This window comes from Delphinus delphis, chromosome 20 (genome assembly GCF_949987515.2).
Source record: "Delphinus delphis chromosome 20, mDelDel1.2, whole genome shotgun sequence".
NCBI classification, from domain to species: Eukaryota; Metazoa; Chordata; class Mammalia; order Artiodactyla; family Delphinidae; genus Delphinus; species Delphinus delphis.
Window position 1 is genome coordinate 12,145,059 of NC_082702.1, and position 18,385 is coordinate 12,163,443.

The 18,385-nt window shown below is 54.8% G+C and overlaps 1 protein-coding gene across 1 annotated transcript in view; it reads right to left on the reverse strand.

Moving 5' to 3' along the window:
• Positions 1 to 15,776, reverse strand: part of AXL (AXL receptor tyrosine kinase) — a 31,189-nt gene extending 15,413 nt beyond the window's left edge. Inside the window, exons 1-10 of the mRNA XM_060001041.1 lie at positions 15,521 to 15,776; positions 14,190 to 14,412; positions 13,761 to 13,861; positions 13,029 to 13,205; positions 7,813 to 7,893; positions 7,566 to 7,681; positions 3,566 to 3,776; positions 3,140 to 3,279; positions 2,293 to 2,443; positions 2,052 to 2,078 (exon numbers count right to left, since the gene is read on the reverse strand). Coding sequence (XP_059857024.1) covers positions 2,052 to 2,078; positions 2,293 to 2,443; positions 3,140 to 3,279; positions 3,566 to 3,776; positions 7,566 to 7,681; positions 7,813 to 7,893; positions 13,029 to 13,205; positions 13,761 to 13,861; positions 14,190 to 14,412; positions 15,521 to 15,584 — 1,291 coding nt within the window. The 5' untranslated portion in view covers positions 15,585 to 15,776. The remainder of the gene's footprint in view (positions 1 to 2,051; positions 2,079 to 2,292; positions 2,444 to 3,139; positions 3,280 to 3,565; positions 3,777 to 7,565; positions 7,682 to 7,812; positions 7,894 to 13,028; positions 13,206 to 13,760; positions 13,862 to 14,189; positions 14,413 to 15,520) is intronic.
• Between the last annotated feature and the right edge of the window lie 2,609 nt (positions 15,777 to 18,385).

The following is an 18,385-nucleotide window of genomic DNA, read 5'->3' on the forward strand; positions in this document are numbered from 1 at the left end:
AATGCAGGGCGCCCGGGTTCGGTCCCTGGTCAGGGAACTAGATCCCACATGCGTGCCACAACTAAGAGAGTCCGCATGCCGCAACTAAAAAGCCCGCACGCCTCAACTAAAGATCCTGCATGCCGCAACTAAGACCTGGCGCAGCCAAGATAAAAAAATAAATAATAATAAATAAATAAATATTAACAAAAAGAATGGGATGGACACTGGGGGACTGTGTGATGCGTGTGGAAGGAGTGTGGGACGAGAGTGAGAGACCTGTGCAAGGTGGGCTGTGCAATGTAATGTGAGCACGGGATGGTTGTGAGTAAATCTCAAGTGGTCTATGGGTGTGTGATATGTGTGATGATCGTGCAAGGAGGGGGGACTTGGGTGTGGAAGACAGATGAGTGGGGAGAGAACGCATACCGTGTAGGACAGGTGCACGAGGCATGTACAATGAACATGCAAGGAGTTTGAGGCTCCAGGGACCAATGGCCAAGGAATATTTTTGAGGAGGAGTGTGTGATGGCTATGGACAGGTTTTATTTTTATTTTTATTTTTGGCCTCCCTGCGCCTTCTGAGATCTTAGTTTCCCGACCAACGATCGAACCCAGGCCCTTGGGAGTGAAAGTGCTGAGTCTTAACCACTGGACCGCCAGGGAATTCCCTGGAAGGGTTTTCGTAAAGCAAGGGATGAGAGTAAAATAAACGTGTAAAGGGCCATAGTGTGCAAAGGAGTGTGTAAAGAGTGTCAGATAAGTACTGGAGGAACTGGGATATGTGAGGATTCAGGGAGTATTCAAGGAGTTTTAGATACAAGGAAGAGCAGTATTCGTAAGGATGTAACTTGGATGTGAGGTGAGTGTGCAACAAGTGCGCAAAGGACATGGGAAGGGAAGATGAGAAGCACGGGATGAATGGAAGGGGTGTGCAAAAAGGTGGGAGTGAGTGTGTAAGGAACGGAGGATGGGTATGTGCTGAGTGTACCAGGAGTTTGGTGTGGGTGTGTGCAGAAAGCGGACATGGGTTAGGATCGGCTTGGGGTGAGGGAATAACGTGTAAGGAGTGTCGAGTGAGTGTGCAAGGAGAGTTGCAGAATGTGGGATCGTGTGGACTGAAAGTTTTACAGTGCTTGCAATGTTGGAGGTACGGTGAGTGTGTAAAAAGTATGCAGAGTGTGTGAATGAGAAGTGTGGGTGTGCATTGGGTTTGGGAGGCACGTGTGACAAATGAAGGGTTATAATGGGATGAACGTGAAAGGAGGGTGGGATTAGTGTGGAAAGGTATGCAAAGAAATGCAGGAAGGCATGTAAGGAACGTGGGTTGAGTTACAAGAGGGGCTGTAATAGTGCTAGGAGGGTACAATGGGTGTAGGAGGAATGTTGGAGAATTGTTGGAGAAATATTTGAGAAGGATGGATATGAGGGGGATAACTCACCTGTCTGTTCATTTATCCATCCATCCACCCACCCACCTACTAATGGATTCATCTACCCAACTACCGATCCATTCATCCATCCATCCATCCATCCACCACCCATCCACTCATTCATTCATTTGCCATCCACCCATCCATTCATCCATCCATCCATCCATCCACCACCCATCCACTCATTCATTCATTTGCCATCCACCCATCCATTCATCCATCCATCCATCCATCCACCACCCACCCACCAATTCATTCATTCATCCATCTACACATTCACTGATCCACCATTCCATCCATCCATCCACCACCCATCCACTCATTCATTCATTTGCCATCCACCCATCCATTCATCCATCCATCCACCACCCACCCACCAATTCATTCATTCATCCATCTACACATTCACTGATCCACCATTCCATCCATCCATCCATCCATCCATCCACCATTCACTGAGTACCTACAATGCACTGGGTCATTCCAGCCACCTCCACCAAGGACCACACAAACCCAAGAAGCAGAGGATTAGAGTGATGAGTTTGAGAAATACGAAAGGGATGTGCAAAGAGTGTGTGTGGTGATGGGGTCCTCACTCGACAATGAGGGAAGGGAGGGAGAAGAGGCGGAAGTCCTTACCCAGCTGGTGGATTGGCTGTCCTTGTCCTGTGAGGAGAAAGGACAGAGGGAGGACATGCTCAGAGAGGGCAAGACTGGTGAGACACAGGTGAGGGAGTGAGGCTCTCAGTAAGGTTCCAGGTAGGAACAGAGCCTAGACTGGGGTAATGCTCAAAGGTACAGCAAGCAAGTCACGGGCATCTGGGAGAGACGAGGTCCCTGTGGGCAGGTTGAAGGGGGCTGAGCACGGCTTTGGAGTTACCTGGGCGCCAGAGCACCAGAGGCACAGGGAGGCTCCAGGGTCCATCCCCAGCGGCGGTGTAGGCTGCCACGCACACCGTCAGGTTGGGAACAGACCTGTCTCCCCGCAGCTCCAAGGTCACTTCTCGCCTTAGCCCTACATCCATTAGCACCTAGGACGTCCAGACGTGGCATCAGAGTAGAGCTCCAGCCCCTAACGCTTGAGCCTTTACCCTCAGCCTCAACTCCCCATCTTTCTCAAAGCCCTCTCCTGTCTCCTCATGTGCAGTCCCTCATCCCCTACCTCTTCCTACCCTTCATTTCTCATCCCCCATCCCGTCCTCTCCTTTCCATTCTCCATCTCTACACCCACTAAAATAACAGCTCCACCAGGACTGGGACTTTGTCTCATTCACTCCCACGTCTTCAAGTCCTAGCATGATCCGTGGAACACGGTACTTGTGTTGAAGAACTGAATTCTCATCTTTGCACCCTCATCGCTCCATCCTCTTCTAACTCCCCACCCTCTCTCCCACCCCATCTCTCCACCCCAGGATGCTGCTTGCTCAGATAGTACCTTTGTGCCAATTAGGAAGAGGCGCCCCTTCCTCAAGATGTTATGCCACTAGCTGCTGGAAAACTGTCCTGGTACATATAGGTCTACTGAAACGCTTTGTACGTGATTCCGAAATAGCCATCCCTAACCCTCTCCCGGACCCCTTTAACCGTCCCACAATGTACCCTCCTAGCACAGTGCGATGGCTCCCTACCCGACCTGCTCAACTGTCCATGTCTGCCCTGTCATCTTCTCCCCACCACTCCTCGCTCCTCCACAGCCACTCCACCCCAACCTAGCCAGCAGCACCCACCTCGGGGGTATCCTGACCTCGATAGGCCAGTCGGTACCCTAACAGGGTGCCCTGCAGGGGCGCCCTTGGTTCCTGCCAATGCACGAGGGCTTGGCTTCCATTCCGCATGGCGCTAACGTTCTCAGGAGGGCCCAGGGGCACTGGAGGACAGGGAAGAGGGGAAGCTGGCATCCCCACCTCTTCCTGACCCCCACCCCTGTTCCCAGGAAGTAGGGCCAGGGTACAGAGGGCATGCACGTGGGCACCTCGTGCAGGCCTCCCATGAGCAGAAGCACGGGGGAGAGATGCCAGTGTGCCATGCTGAGGAGTCGGGGACGAGGCAGGAAGGGGTTAAACGGGCGAGAGGGGATGCCGGGGATCATACTGATGTACGCGAGGGTCAGTGGGGCAGTGAGCGACGTCTCCTGGCCACCAGCCCCTTCTTACCTCCCTCCGGTGTCTCCACAGGAAGCCAGTGGGTCCAGGGTGAGGGGCCCTGGCTACTGACACACGCCACCCGGATGTGGTAAGGGGTGTGAGGATGGAGGTTGCCCAGCCGCAGTTGGTGAGGCGGAACAGATGCTTGTAAGGTGAGGGGTTCCTCTGGGGGGTCTGGCTCTCCCAGCCAGGTGCCCACCCCATCGTCTGACAGCACAGCCTGGGGAGAGAGGGGCGCGTGAGGACAGGGTGGCCCGCAATCACTGGAGGTGCTCACACAACTCTCAGTGGTGGTGATCCTGCTGTGATGACACAGTTTTGCAAGGATGTGTGTGTGTGTCACAACTCCATGTTAGTGCAACACGGGCACCTGAGTTTGCAAAGCGAGGAGACCACCCAGCTGCGCAATGTGGCTCTGCCATCACTCGCAAATGTCACTTCTGACAAGACGTTCCCTCTCTGAGCCTCAGTTTCCTCATCTGGAAAATGGGGGCTTAGAGGAGCAAATGCCTTCCAGGGCTGCTTAAAGATTCAATGTAGGACAGTTGCACAGTGCATGGCAGGTGGTCAGCATCAACAATAATGACAGTGATAGTCAACCACAGGCAAAAGCAATGTCCCACAATAGAAGTCAGAAGAGGGAATTCCCTGGTGGTCCAGTGGTTAGGACTCCGTGCTTTCACTGCCGTGGGCCCGAGGTTCAATCCCTGGTGAGGGAACTAGGATCCTGCAAGCCGAGCGGCTCAGCAAAAAAAAAAAAAAAAAAAGTCAGAAGAGGGGGCATCTCTGGGGGCTGAGGGAGCCTTCAAGGGAGCTGAGAAGTGTCTGCATCTTGATTCAGAGGGAGGTCACACAGGTTAAGCAATCTAGGTGTACACCAAAGATTACGCACATTATGTACGTTATACCTTAATTTAAAAAAACAAAAGCCTTGGGACTTCCCTGGTGGCACTGTGGTTAAGACTCCACGCTCCCAATGCAGGGGGCCTGGATTCGATCCCTGGTCAGGGAACTAGATCCCACGTGCATGCCGCAACTAAGAGTTCACGTGCCACAATTAAGGAGTCAGCGAGCCTCAACGAACACCCGGTGTAACCAAATGACTAAGTAAATAAATAAGAAAAGCCTTTTACAAATCTGAACTCATCTGATCCTCACCTCAGCTTTGCGCTGTAAGTACGTGCTGTGTTTGTGCCCGTTATACGGGTGAGGACACTGAGGCTCAGAGAGATGAACTCACTGGCCCAAGGACGCCAGCTTGTCACTGATGAAGTTGGGACCTGAACCCCATCCTGTCTTCAAAACCTTTGCCCTACTGACAACAAGAACGTCCATTTAAGAGCATCAGTAATAGTAATAATACTTCTCTTCTGTTCAGAGAGGCAATGCAGCTTAGTGCCGAAGAGCACGGATACCGCATCTGGTATTCAAATCCAGCCTCTCCCACTCCCTAGCTCTGCACCTCAGTTTCCTCATCTGTAAAATGGGATCACAACAGTGTTTCCCTACTTCGCAGGGTTAACTGAATTGACTCTCGTAAGTGTGTAGAAGAGTGTTTGTGCGTGTCGAGAGTTTGTCATTATCATTTTGTGTGTGTGAGGTTGTCTGGCCATGAGTGTCAACCTCTGCACACCCTGCACAGCGGCACAGGCGGCTACACCCACCTGGTTGCCAGGAGTGGCACCATCAGGATGGCAGGGGCCACGGCTGGGGAAGACGTCTGTACAGCCCTTCCCCACAGAACCACAACCCGCCACAGCCACACAACCCACAGCCACACGGCTCAGGGGTGCTGCCTTCACCCTGGGGAGCAATCAGGCGATGTAACCACACCACACAGTGTGTTGGGAAGTTTATTGCTTAAGGCTCTAAAGCCAGATTCCTTTGGGTCCAAATCTTGGTTTGGATATTATTTGCTGTGTGATTTACAGTGAGTGTCTTAACCTCCCTGGGTCTCAGTTCCTGTCTCTGGAAAATGGGCTTCCAAGAGTCCCTCCCTGTCAAGGTGCGAGGTTTAATGAAATGATGCACGTGAACTGGCTTGCCATCCTGTCAACAGCTAACATTTTCTGAGTGCCAGCTGTGTCCCAAGCACCTTGCCAAGCACATTCCTGGATGAGCAAATTGCCTTCTTACCACCACCTTATGGGGTCAATTTCTTTTTTCATTCCCATTTTACAGATGAGGAAACAGAGGCCCCGATTCAGCAGCTTGCCCAAAGTCACACAGCCCCCATGTGGGGAGACAACAGCATTGCAAGGCCTGGGGAGGAAATGAGCAGATGGTGGGTAGCAGGATGGGGGGAGTAGGTCTCCATGCCTGATCTCTGACCCACAGTGACTGACCAGAAGGGGAACCTCTTCTGGGACAAAGGGGACGTGGGTGCAGACAGTCAGGCTCCCCCTGCCCACTCCACTTCTCTTTTCCCTGGGACGGCTGTGACCTCCCACTTGAACCCTTAGCCCAGGCACAGCAGGAAGTGAGACCTGGAGAGGGAAGAGGGCACACTTCTGCTTTCTTGGGGACACTGGATGGATGTGGGTTGTGGGTACAGTCGGTGCCTGACCTAGCATTTGAAGTCTTCCCAAATCAGCCTGGCCTCTGGGATTGAAATGGTTTTATCTTTTCTAGCCATTGGGGAAGGCAGGTCACTTCCCCTCTCTGGGCCTCAGTTTCTTATCTTGAAAATGGGAAGATGAACAGCCACTACTTTCTGGGGTTAAAATGTCAATTCAATGTGAGGTTGTCTCCAGGGCCAGAGTCTTTCTTATAAGAAAGGCAGCTCCCGTTCAATCAAGCACTGGCTCTAAATGGTCTTTAGGAGGTCAGGAGTGCCCTTTGGGTTTGGCGAGACAAGGGTTCGAATCCCACATCTGCCACTTCCTGTCTGTGACTTTGGGCAAGTTGCTTAACTACCCTGAGCCTTAGTTACTTCATCTGGAAAATGAGTGTATCCATAGACCCTACTCCACAAACACTTGAGAGGCTGTGTGAAAAGCTGTAACGCAAGGCGCAGCACATAGGTGACATTCAATAAAAGTTGGTCATTTTCCATTATTGTCATCTCCCGTCACAGACACTGTCCCATCCTCACTTAAACTCTCAAATCTCAGAGAACTTCAGGCCAGAACTGGATCTCATATTCAGAGATGTGTGTCGCTTTGTTTTTCTTATTCTAGAGTAGGAACAACTTCAGGGCCGAAGGCTGTGTCTAGCTCATCTCAATTGTTAGGTATTCTTCCAGCAAACATTCCCTAGTCGACGTCTGGCCTTGCGCTGGGCAATAAATAATAGGGACCCAGTGGTGGCTAAACCAGGCCAGCCCTGCCCTCCCAGAGCTCACAGTCCAGGGGGAGACAGACTCACCCCCAGACAGTGACAACCCAGGGTGGTCAGGGCTGGGACAGGAGAAGTACAGGGCTGTGGGTACCCAGTGATGACTCCGGGCCCTGCTGTCTCAGGGCTCCCATTCCAGCTAGAGTCAATATCACTAACACTAAATAAATGAAAACAGCCAATAGTGGTTTTTTTTTTTTTTTTTTTTTTTGGCAGTGCCACATGGCTTGCGGGATCTTAGTTCCCCAACCAGGGGCTGAACGCACGCCCTCGGCAGTGAAAGCACAGAGTCCTAACCACTGGACCACCAGGGAATTCCCAAAAGCAGCCAATAGTTTATTACACATTTCCAAAGGTCCAGATACTATTTTGTTAATTGCATTCACTCATTGAATCCCCACAGCCAGCCTATCAGGTAGGTACCACCATTATGCCCATTTTATAGATGAGAGAACTGAGACCCAGGGAGGTTGTGTCACCTGCCCAAGCTCATGCGGCCAGCAGCTGGTGGAGTCAGGATTTGAACCCAGGACACCTGGCTTAACCCAAGGCTCTACTGCTTCTCAACACACGAATGGGTGGGAAGGGCTGGTTTCCCAGGGAGAGGATGAGGGCCTGTGGCTGTGGATGGAAGGAGGGCTGAGACGGAGGTGAGGAAAGCCTGAGGTCTCACCTGCAGGGTGCAGTGGGTGAGGGGATAAATGCCACTCAGGCCTGGGGTCCAAGCCACCTCCAGCTCCGTCGGCTGGCTGGAAACCAAGTGGAGGTCGCGGGGCCGCTGGGGGAGCACTGTGGACAGAAGAGGGGAGGAGCTGACCCCTTGCCCAAAGCTCCCCACCCTGCCCTCAACTCCAGCTCTGACCTTTGACCCCAATGCCCCACCCTCTGACACCCAGCTCTCCAGCTCCCTTTCCTGTCACCTGTGATGGTGGCCGTGCGGGATGTGGTGACCCCCTTGGCGTTATGGGCTTCACAGGAGAAAGAAGCAGTCTTGTTCAGGCCTGGGGAGTCATAGGAGGGAGGGGTCCAGTCAGAAAGGGGAAGGAGGGGCTCCCGGGCCACGCTGAGCATCCCTTCCACCACGTCCTACCCGACAGGGTCAGTCTGGCACCCAGGGGCACCTGCTTGAAGGGAGATTGTGGGAAAGGGAGATAATACACTGGGAACACAGGTCTCCATCCCCAAACACAAGGCCAGCTAACACCCTACCCCACAGACACCCACACAGACAGAGACACATGCACACGCACACACACAGACATGTACACTCAGAACCACATACATAGACGCACACAGGCACACACACTCACACACACGCTTATGCACAGAGATACACATACATACACAGATATACAGATGCACAGGAACACTCATACTCACACACAGACACACCAGACGCACGCACCAGCACACACAGTTATACACACAGACGCACACAGAAACACACACTCACATACAGAAACGCACATACTCGGGGACTTCCCTGGTGGCGCAGTGGTTAAGAATCCGCCTGCCAATGCAGGGGACACAGGTTCCATCCCTGGTCCGGGAAGATCCCACATGCCGCGGAGCAACTAAGCTCGGGTGCCACATTTACTGAGCCTGTGCTCTAGAGCCCGCGAGCCACAACTACGAAAGCCTGCACGCCATAACTACTGAACCCTGCGCACCTAGAGCCTGTGCTCCGCAACAAGAGAAGCCACCGCAGTGAGAAGCCCGCTCACCGCATCGAAGAGTAGCCCCCACTCGCTGCAACTAGAGAAAGCCTGCGCACAACAATGAAGACCCAACGCAGCCAAAAATAAATAACCAAACAATAAATTAATTAAAAAAAAACACAAGGTAATCAAAAAAAGAAACGCACATACTCACACCTAGACACACACAGACGTACACACACTCACATATACACACAAGAATAGACACAATCACACTGAGCCTCACAGACACCCGTCTCGAGGCATACACATCTAATAGATACACACTTAAGAAACAGGCCCTCGTGGGGGTGTGGAAATGTAGAGGTGTTTGCTCATTGACAAGCTTAGCTGCTACCAATCCCTCTCCCCCGCACGCACTCCCTCTAGCTCCACTGGCCTCCTGATGTTTCTAGAAGGTACTGTGCATGCTCCCACCTCGGGAAATCTGCACTTCCGTTCCCTCTGCTTGGAACAGCGTTCCCACAGACATCCACGTGGCTCCCTCCTGCCCACCTTCACATTTGTCCCTCAGAGTCCACCTTCCAGTCGCCTCTGTCCCCAACCACCTTGTTGAAAATTGGAACCTCCCCTCCACAACTAGCCTCTTCCCTGCTTTACTTTCTCTCTGATTCTTCTCATCACAGCATCCTTTACACAGTCCTACGTATCCTGTTCACTGTGCGTTGACCCCGCTAGCACGTCAGCCCAGGAGGGTAGGGGTTTCTGTCTGTTTTGCCCCCTGCTGTATCCCCCCAGGGGCCTAAGACGGCCTGGCACACAGTGGGTTCTCCATAAATGTTTGTTGAATGAGTGGATGAATTTATGTGCTTATGAGCACTTCCGGGTGTGTACGTAGCAACGTGAGCATGTGTAATGCCGTGGGTGAGTTCGTGTGTTTTTGCGTGTCTGGGGGTGGATTGCCTCCCCTTTCTCAGTGTGGTGGTGGTGGGAACACAGACAGATACACACACATGCACGCACACAGAGGCACGTACAAGTACACAGACAAACACAAGAGACGCAGACACACAAACACAGAGAGATACACAACACACAGAGCTATACAACATACACAGATTCACACACACGGCAACAGAGACACGCGCACCCATAATGTCTGGGTGATAGGGTGTAAGGAGGACCAAGTCTTCAATCTATGTGTGACTGCAGATCTGTATCTGCCTGTGTTTCTCTGCGTGTCTGTGGATGCTATAAGCGTGCGTCTCCTGCGTTTGTTCTGCACTGTGCTGTGTTCCCACCACCACCAGCTACCCGCACACACAAAGTTTCCTTTTCTCAGTTAGCAGAGGGAGAAGGAGGGAAAGGCGGCGAGGCCGGAAGGGGGGTGGGCAGGGAAGTTCCCCAGCTCCGCTGCCCAGGCCGCAGTTCTCAGCCAAGGTCAGGTGCCCGGCCCGCAGCCCCCGCTGCCCCGGGGAGGGACAGGACAGCCCCGGGCGAGCTGCCCGAGGGGGCGGGGAACCTGGGTCCCGTCCAGCCACCTGGCACGTGGGGGTCCGCCAGGGTCACCGCGCGGGAGACTGCGCTGCCCGCCGCCGTTGGAGCCCTGGGGTGGGAGGGGGGTCTGGAGCCCGGTCCAGTTCCGACCGCAGCATTCCTACCCCCGCGTGAGTCACCGGGGCGCCCCCCCACCCGGCACTTCCGGCCGGACTGGGATCCCCCTTCCCGGGGCCCCAGCGGCCCGCACCTCGAGGGAGGGGCAGACAGGGGCGAAAGGGCCTAGGACCCCCTCCCCTCCGGCGGGCTCTCCCTCTACGACCAGCTCCAGATGTGCTTTCCAGATGTACCGTCCCTCTCCCCCTCGGCGCCCGGCGCCACCCTCCCCCACCCCAGAGCGCAGTTTGCTTTTTCCGAGGGAATTGGAGGGATGGAAGGAGAGAGGGGGCACGCCCTGAGTCAGATCCAGGGACAGACACACACAAACGGACGAAATTCCTTGAGGCAGCACACACCACGAATTCCTACACACACAGTGAATCACACTTAACGTACAGGGGCCTACAGGGCACGTTGCTGGCCCTAAAACAGAAAACTGGTTAACTACACAGGAGGACGCTGTTGCAAGCACGCAGTGACACAAAAACATTCCCTATGACTGACATGTATACACAAGGGGCTGACACTGACGCACATACACAAAGAGAGACGCACACACACACGAACACAAACACGCACTCGAACGAGCACACGCTGACTACAAACACCTAGCAGCACAATACACGCCTAGGCTGAAGCTGACAGACACACAAACCTCCCCGCAGTGCGAGATACACCCACCAAGCAACACACGTACGTTGAGGTTGACGTGGACAAACGGATACACAACAGGACACAAATCAGGTTGATGTTAACTGGCTCACACAGAAACACACCCAAGCCTTCAAAACACAGCTGGACACACTCAGGTTGCTTCAGACACATTCCTCAAGATGCAGGCTGATACGGAAACACACACTTGCATCGACACACGGGGTTGCTGCAGACACACAAACGTGGAGACGCTGCCTTGTGCACATAGGTGGCACAGACACATATATACACACTGGCTGGTGAGTACCTCAAGTTCGTCCACCAAGAGGCAGTCAGGGCTGGGACCGGCATAGCAGGAGAGCAGACAGAAGCAGAAGGGTGTTGTTACTACCTGCTGTGAATCACACACACACACACACACACACACACACACACACACGTCTATAGGGGTCCATGGGACAGAGTCACATACCAACATGCTCACCCTGTGACATATACACAGATATCACAGAGCCATCCATACACAGCCACAGGCAGTGGAACCACACCAAGAAACACACCAAGTTGTCCAATGACACATCCTGAGTCCACGAAGAAACAGAAGGTCCCACTAAGACACACTGACACCTAGAGGCACACGCCTGTAAGCTGGCATCGTCTCTATACAGGGAGGTATGGAAAATAGCCACAAGGCACACTGCCGTCCACCACTCTGCCATCTCTCCTCACACACACATGTGCACTCCACCCTCTCACAGAGAGTCACAGCTGTGAACACACAAACACAAAGAGGGACAGATAGCAGGCCGACACTGGAGTACTTAGTCACACACACCCACACACACACCCACACACACACACTGACAGCCCCTGAGAAACTTACAGAAACATGCCATAAAGACCCAAACACAGTGGGACAGACACCTATGGCGACAGTAACATACCTAGTCTCACACACACACACACGCGCGCACATACACACACACACACACACACACACACTCTGAGACATGCACAGAAGCCAGCCCTCACTAAGGTACACCCTCGTACAAACAGGTAGTTGCACTGAGACACAGATCGAGAGGGACAGGGACACCCCCAGACCTCCCACCCCGCCCCACACACAGAGACGCACACAGAGATCCCCACCCGGCAGCTCCCTCACACGCTGATACACACACGGATCCTCTCACACCTGCGTCCCCCATTTCTCCCTCTTCCTGGGATGGGGTAGGGGAACCATCCCCCTCTCCCTCCCCTTTGCCCGGGTCCTGCCAGGCTGACTCAGGCCCCAGAGCTGTGGGCCTGAGTCACCCCTCTGGAGGCCGTCATGCTCACCCCTGCTTCCTCGTACACTCAGGGCCCCCGGAATGCTGGGAATGTGAGCACCTCCTTCCACCCTAAGAGACTCTCCGTCAGGAGTCCCCTCCCCATGCCAGCAGATGGAAGCAGCAGGTTGGGGATGCTGGGAGCCGATGCCCTCCAAGGTCCAGCCGCCTCTCTCTGACTGACTCAGCCTCCCCCATCTGTGTTCCTCTGCCTCTCCTTCCTCAGTGAGGGGAACCCCCTGTGCTCAGGGTCCCCCAACTCTGGCTGACCGCTGTGTGACCCCAAACTAGGTCCTGCCTCATCTGTGAGGTGTGGAAGGGGATGGTCACCCTGAGGCTGGGAGGGTTTCTCCTGTCACTCAGACCTGTCGTGTCTCTCTCCATCTTGGGTTACTTCTGTAAGGAGCTAGGGGAGAGGAAGGCCCAGTTGATTCCTGTGCCCTGCTTAGGGTCAAGGGCTGACACAAAGGGCATCAGACCCCCACACACTTGGCCATGGAGCAGCTCAGAGGAAACCCAGGACAAAGAATTCTCTGCAGAGAGGCTGGCATGAATGGAGGGGGAAAGAGCAGAGAGACGGGGAGACACACAGAGCAACAGAGAGAGATGGAGAACAGAGACAGAAAGAAAACATACAGAGGGAAACGAGATAGATGGGGGCAGAAATGCAGAGACAGAGATACTCAGAGACAAAGAGAAAAAACTAGAAGGAGAGTCAGAGACAGAGACAGACAGAGAAGGACAGCGGGACGAGCAGACCCTCACACAGAGGCATGAAGGGCTCCCCACTTCCATCCTGTCTGGCCCTCTACACTGAGCTGACCACGTCCCTGGACTCACCTGGAACACGGAGTGTGTGCTGAGCGCTGTGGTCCACGGTTGCCGCTAGGGAGACAGCATCCTGGAGCCAGAGTAGGTCCACGGGCTCTGGGGGTCCCTGGGCCCGGCAGCTCAGGTTGAAGGGAGTGTTGGCAGCCACAGTCCTGTCCTCAGGCTCCTCCAGGAAGTAAGGCAGACCTGGGCGGGGGGCAGTGGTGAAGGCTGGGGTCCCTCTGAGCCCCCTAGGTGTCTGACTCACCACTAGGATGTTGTAGGGTGCAGGGCCTTTGACCCCTATGTCTGACCCCTCAAGACACCTCTACCCCCAGGAAACATGATCCCAATATCCGACTCTCCCCACCCATGTCTGAGCTCCAGGACATCTGAGCCTCTCATGTCTCTTTTCCAGAATGTCTTACTCCTTCCTGCTCTGCATGCCACCTTATCTATGAGGAAAGTGAGGCCCCTGGGGGGTGAGGTCAGACCCTTGATCTGACCCCCGAATGTCCTGCCCCAACCATGTGTGACCTCAGGACAGCTGACAGACCCAAAGATATCTCCCCCCACCCGCCCAAAACATATAATCTTGTGCAGGCCTACCCCCAATAATTTATAGACCCTTCCAGCTGCCTGACCCTCCAAGATCTCTGACATTCTTAGGTTGTACGTCCCCAACGCACGCCGTGAATCCTCCAGCACCCTCTGACCCCTCAGGATTCTTGGTCTCCCAAGACCTCTGAGCCCAGGGCTCACCCTCCAGCCCGACGTAGCCAGGCTGGGACACGAAGGTCTTTCTGCCCAGGACCACGGCACACTGGTACCATCCAGCGTCTGAGAGCTGCAGGGACGAGATTCTGACAGGGCAAGAGGAGGGACAGAGAGGTTCAGGGTCAAAGCTGCACCCGGGAAGGGGGTCCTCAGAACTGAAAGAGGAGAGTCTGGGCTGGAAACTCGTAAGACCGAATAAGTGGGTACTATTATTAACTCATTTTACAGAAGAGGAAAGTGAAAGCCAGGGTTAGTTATGTCACATGCTCAAAGCCATGCAGCTAGCGAGTGGCCACACTGGGGTCCAGCCCAGGTGGGCTCCTGCGAGTGACTCTGCAGCCAGCATGTGGTGGAGGTGGGGACACAGGGGTCAGGAGGGATGCGGGTCATGTCTGGTTAGCGGAGGCCGGGCACCTGAGTTGGCTGACCACTTTCCAGTCATCCTGCCCGTCTTCGCCCAGGGGCACCTGGGTCTGGGTGCTGTCTGCCAGCTCTAGGACCTGTCCATCCCGAAGCCAGGTCACCTCGGGGGGCTCCCCCTGAACCTGGAGCTCACACCGAAGGGCCCCCATGAGTCCTCGGGCACCAGTGATGTTCCCTGGACTCCCCACAAAGGGGTGCCCCTCAGCCTGCGGGCCTGCAGGGAGATGGGGAAGAATTCACTCAGGAAACCCTGCTCCCCTCCGACTCCATGGTTCCACCCGTGCCGGCCTGCCTACTGCCAGGACCCCGCCAGGCCCTTAGGCCCACATAGTTGCAGAGTGACCTCAGCAGGGGGTGTGGAGCGTAGAGGCTTTGAGGGGAAGATGGGAGCCTTCCCAGGGGACTGGGGTCCGGCCTCCAGCCTCCGTCCGTTGGGAGTAGGCCCGGGGTCTGGCAGCCTCCCACGCCCTGACTGCCCGGCAGGCCTGCCCTCCCTTAGCGTCTCTAGAGACTTGACAGATTAGTCTGGTGGATGGTGGGGAAGAAAAGGGAATGGGAGGGAGAGGAGAGAGAGAGAAACAGGGAAGGAGAGTCAGAGAGAGGAACCAGAGAAAGTCAGGCAGACAGAGAGGGACAGACACCCGGAGCGACAGAGGATAAGAGATGGAGAGAGACACCCCAGAGGGGAAAAAGTGGTAGGAGAGACACACAGAGGGAAATGGACAGAAAGAGACAAAAACAGACTGACAGAGACAGTGATAGAGACACTTAGGGCACAGGGAGAGATAAAGACAGAGACTGGAGAGAGAGAGAGAAATGGAGACCCACAGAGATGGTAGGATTGGAGGCAGAGCCCCTGGCCCCAGAGGTGGAACGCGCAGACAAACAGCCCTGGGGTAAGGAGAAGTGGGGGTGACAGTGATGAGGGACTTCCCCTAGGGCTCTGGAGCCTCCTCATCCCACTGCCTGACTTAGGGGTCCTTTCTGGAAGATTCCTTTCCGGGAAGCCCCCAGCTCAGCCCCTCTCCCCAAGGCCCCCAACTCAAGTCCAGCCCCTACCCTTGCCCTCAGCTTCTCCTGTCTGTCTGTCTGTGTCCATCTCTTCCCATCTCTGACCCTCTTAGTTTCTGTTTCTTGCCCTTCTGCTCTCTCAAGAGTCCCTTTTTCCTTCCCTCTCTTGGTCTGTCTCTGTGTATACCCTCCCCCTCTGTTGTCCCAAGAAAACTCCCTGAGCCAGACCAGGACTCCCGACTCACCCCCCTCAAACACCTGCCATCCATCCCTCTCCTCTCCCTCCTCCCCCAGCGCCCCCCATCACTCACCCTTGGGAGCCACGCACCCCCAGTAGCACAGCGCCCAGCACCAGGCCAGCAGGACCCTGCCCATCCTCGGGGCACCACGCAATCAATGTCAAACTTTCCTCAGAAGTTGCTGGGCACCCCGTGGGGGAGGGGGCAGGGCCGGGTTGTGCCCGGCCCTCCCCCCAGCTCCGGGCTCCCCGGATTTGGCACTGCCCGCCTGGCACAGCGGAGCGGGGGGCGCCCTCACCCGGCTCTGCTCAGCGGCGCCTTCCCAGCTCCCCTGCCTCCTTCTCTCCCTCCCAGATTTTGGGCAAGGCTTTCCCCGCCCCTGGCTTCCCCCCCCCTCCCCGCCTCCGCCCACCGGCCGGAGCCCAAGGGGCCACCTGGACTTCAAGGGGTTAACGCGGAGAGAAGAGGACCAGCTCTGTCTTAAAGGGGCCCTGGAGGGAGGCTGAGGAGGGGGAAGGGGGCCCCAGGTGGCTACGCCCCTAATCGTGGGCCAGCGAGGCAGGGAAGCTGTGCGTCTCCCTATCCCGGCTCTGGGCGCTGTCCCTCTGGGCTCTCTCAGTGTCTGGTAAACATTCCTCCAGAACTCCTCTCCCCTCTGCGACGCCCCCCTCCCCTGCCTCCACCCCCAGCCCAGCCCAGCCAGGCACTCCCCCTCTCACTCACAGCTCCTCAGACAAGGACACACACACACACACACACACACACACACACACACACACACACTCACACACACTCACAGATGTCATCCACACACAGAGGCTGGGACAGGAGGAGACACGCAGGGGCACGCCACCGGCTCACACTCAGACAAGCCAGGTCAGGAGCTCCTCCATTCGTGGAGAAACCAGAAACGGGAGGACACTGCTGCGTGGGCATCCCTGGGGGAGGACTTGGGGAGACGTGGATCCTCATACAAAAGAGATCCACATGGGCACGGAAACAGGACATCAGTGGATGGGCACTCACAGGGGTGCCCAAAGACCTGGGTGGGAATCCCGCCTCTACCACTAACCCTGTGACCTTACAAGTGACTGGCCTCCCTGAGCCTCGCTTTGTCCATCTGTAAGGTGGGAACAGCAATAGAACCCACTTAGCAGGCTACGGAGAAGCTGTCCTGGGACAGTGCACGTGCAGTTTTTTGCACGTGGTGACGACAGCTGACAAGGTGCCCTTGATTTTTTGCATCTCATCTGTATGTCTCTCTGTGCACTTGCATGGCTGTCTCCCTCTGGTGGATTGTGTATCCTGATCCTTGTAGATCCAGGGCCTGTGTGCTGGTTCTCCTGCTTGTCCGTTTACTTCCCACCATGTGTTTTGCACGTGGTGGAGGTGGGGGGGGGGTCTCTGCAAGCCTGAGTGTCTGTGTAGGAGGGGGCTGGCCACCCATCTCTCTGCTCTTGGCTGTTCTGTTTGTGTATTGGCATCCCTACAGCTCCTTATAAACTCCTCTTTCAGCCTCCCGATGTCTCTCCCACCTGCCTCTTCTCACTCCGAGGAGTCCAGCCCCATCCTTTCCCACCAGGACCCTGCCTTGGCCTCCTCCCTGGCCTCCCCCCAGGCCTCCTTGCCTCCACTCTTACTCCCTCCAACCCATCTCCCATTCATAAGCAGAGGGATGTTTCTGAAACTCAAATCTGACCCTGTCCCCTCCCTGCTTAACCTTGGCTCCCCACTGCCCTCAGGGCGAGCTCCCGGCTCCACAACCTGGCACTCAGGGCTCTTCCCCATCAGCTTTCCTGAGCTGTGTCATTTGTGTCCCATTTCAGTGACAGCCTCAGCATCTATTCTGCCACCCAAGCCCGACCCTCAGGGTCCTCTTGGACAGCCCCCACCCTCAATAAGTTTCCAAGTGCCAAGGAGGATTCGATTTAGCTCCACAAACCTTTCTCCTGCCTGGCCTTGCTGTCCTTCCCATGGTCTCACCCTGGTCCAGCCCCATCTTCTCCCACCTGGACCCCTGATCTGGCCTCCTCCCTGGTCTCCTGGCCTCCACTCTCTCTCCCTCTAACCTGTCAACAGCAAGAAGAATGTCTCTCAATCCCAAATCAAACCCTTTTCCACCTTTGCCCCAAACCTTCCAAGATAAACCCCGAAACTGCTTGCCTTGACCCCTCATGTCCACCTGGCTCCTTTCTCTTGTTCACAAGCTTTAGGGCCTCCTCCTGCAGCTCTATGCCCCCAACTCCTACACACCCTCAGCCCCATCTCAATTGTCCCTTCTCCTTGGCATCACTGCCTGGTCCTTCCCAGTCAACTCTAGGTCCCCGTGTTGTTCACTCCTAACACTTTGTCCTTTTCTTTGGCTTGGGTTGTCACAATATATTTATTGGTGTGACTGTGTGTCTCATGGTCTGCGGGCTCTGGGAGTGTAGGCACTGGGTATATCTTGGGTACCACTGTGTCCGCACCACCATGTAAAAGACCTTTCCTAAAGGGGCCAATTCATTATTGTGGCATTTTGGGGGGACGCAAATATGTGCAAAGATCTGCCCACTTGTTTGAATACGCTGGGTGGCCCTACACACCTAGGACACAGTGGGCCCAGCTGTGTGCGTGGCCAACTTGAATCTGTGTTCGTTCTTTCAAGAACTATTTGCTGAGTATCTAATATGTGTTTGCAATTGGCTTTCAAATGCATTTTATTTATTTATTTTTTATACATAGTATTTTTATTTTATTTTTTATTTTATTATGGTCCCGCTGTGCGGCATGTGGGATCTTAATTCCCCCACCAGGGATGGAACCCTAACCCTAGCCCTACAGTGGAAGCACGGAGTCTTTTAAACGACTGGACCCCCAGGGAAGTCCCTCAAATGCATTTTAAAAATGAGATGGGGGAATTCCCTGGCGGTCCAGTGGTTAGGACTCGGTGCTTTC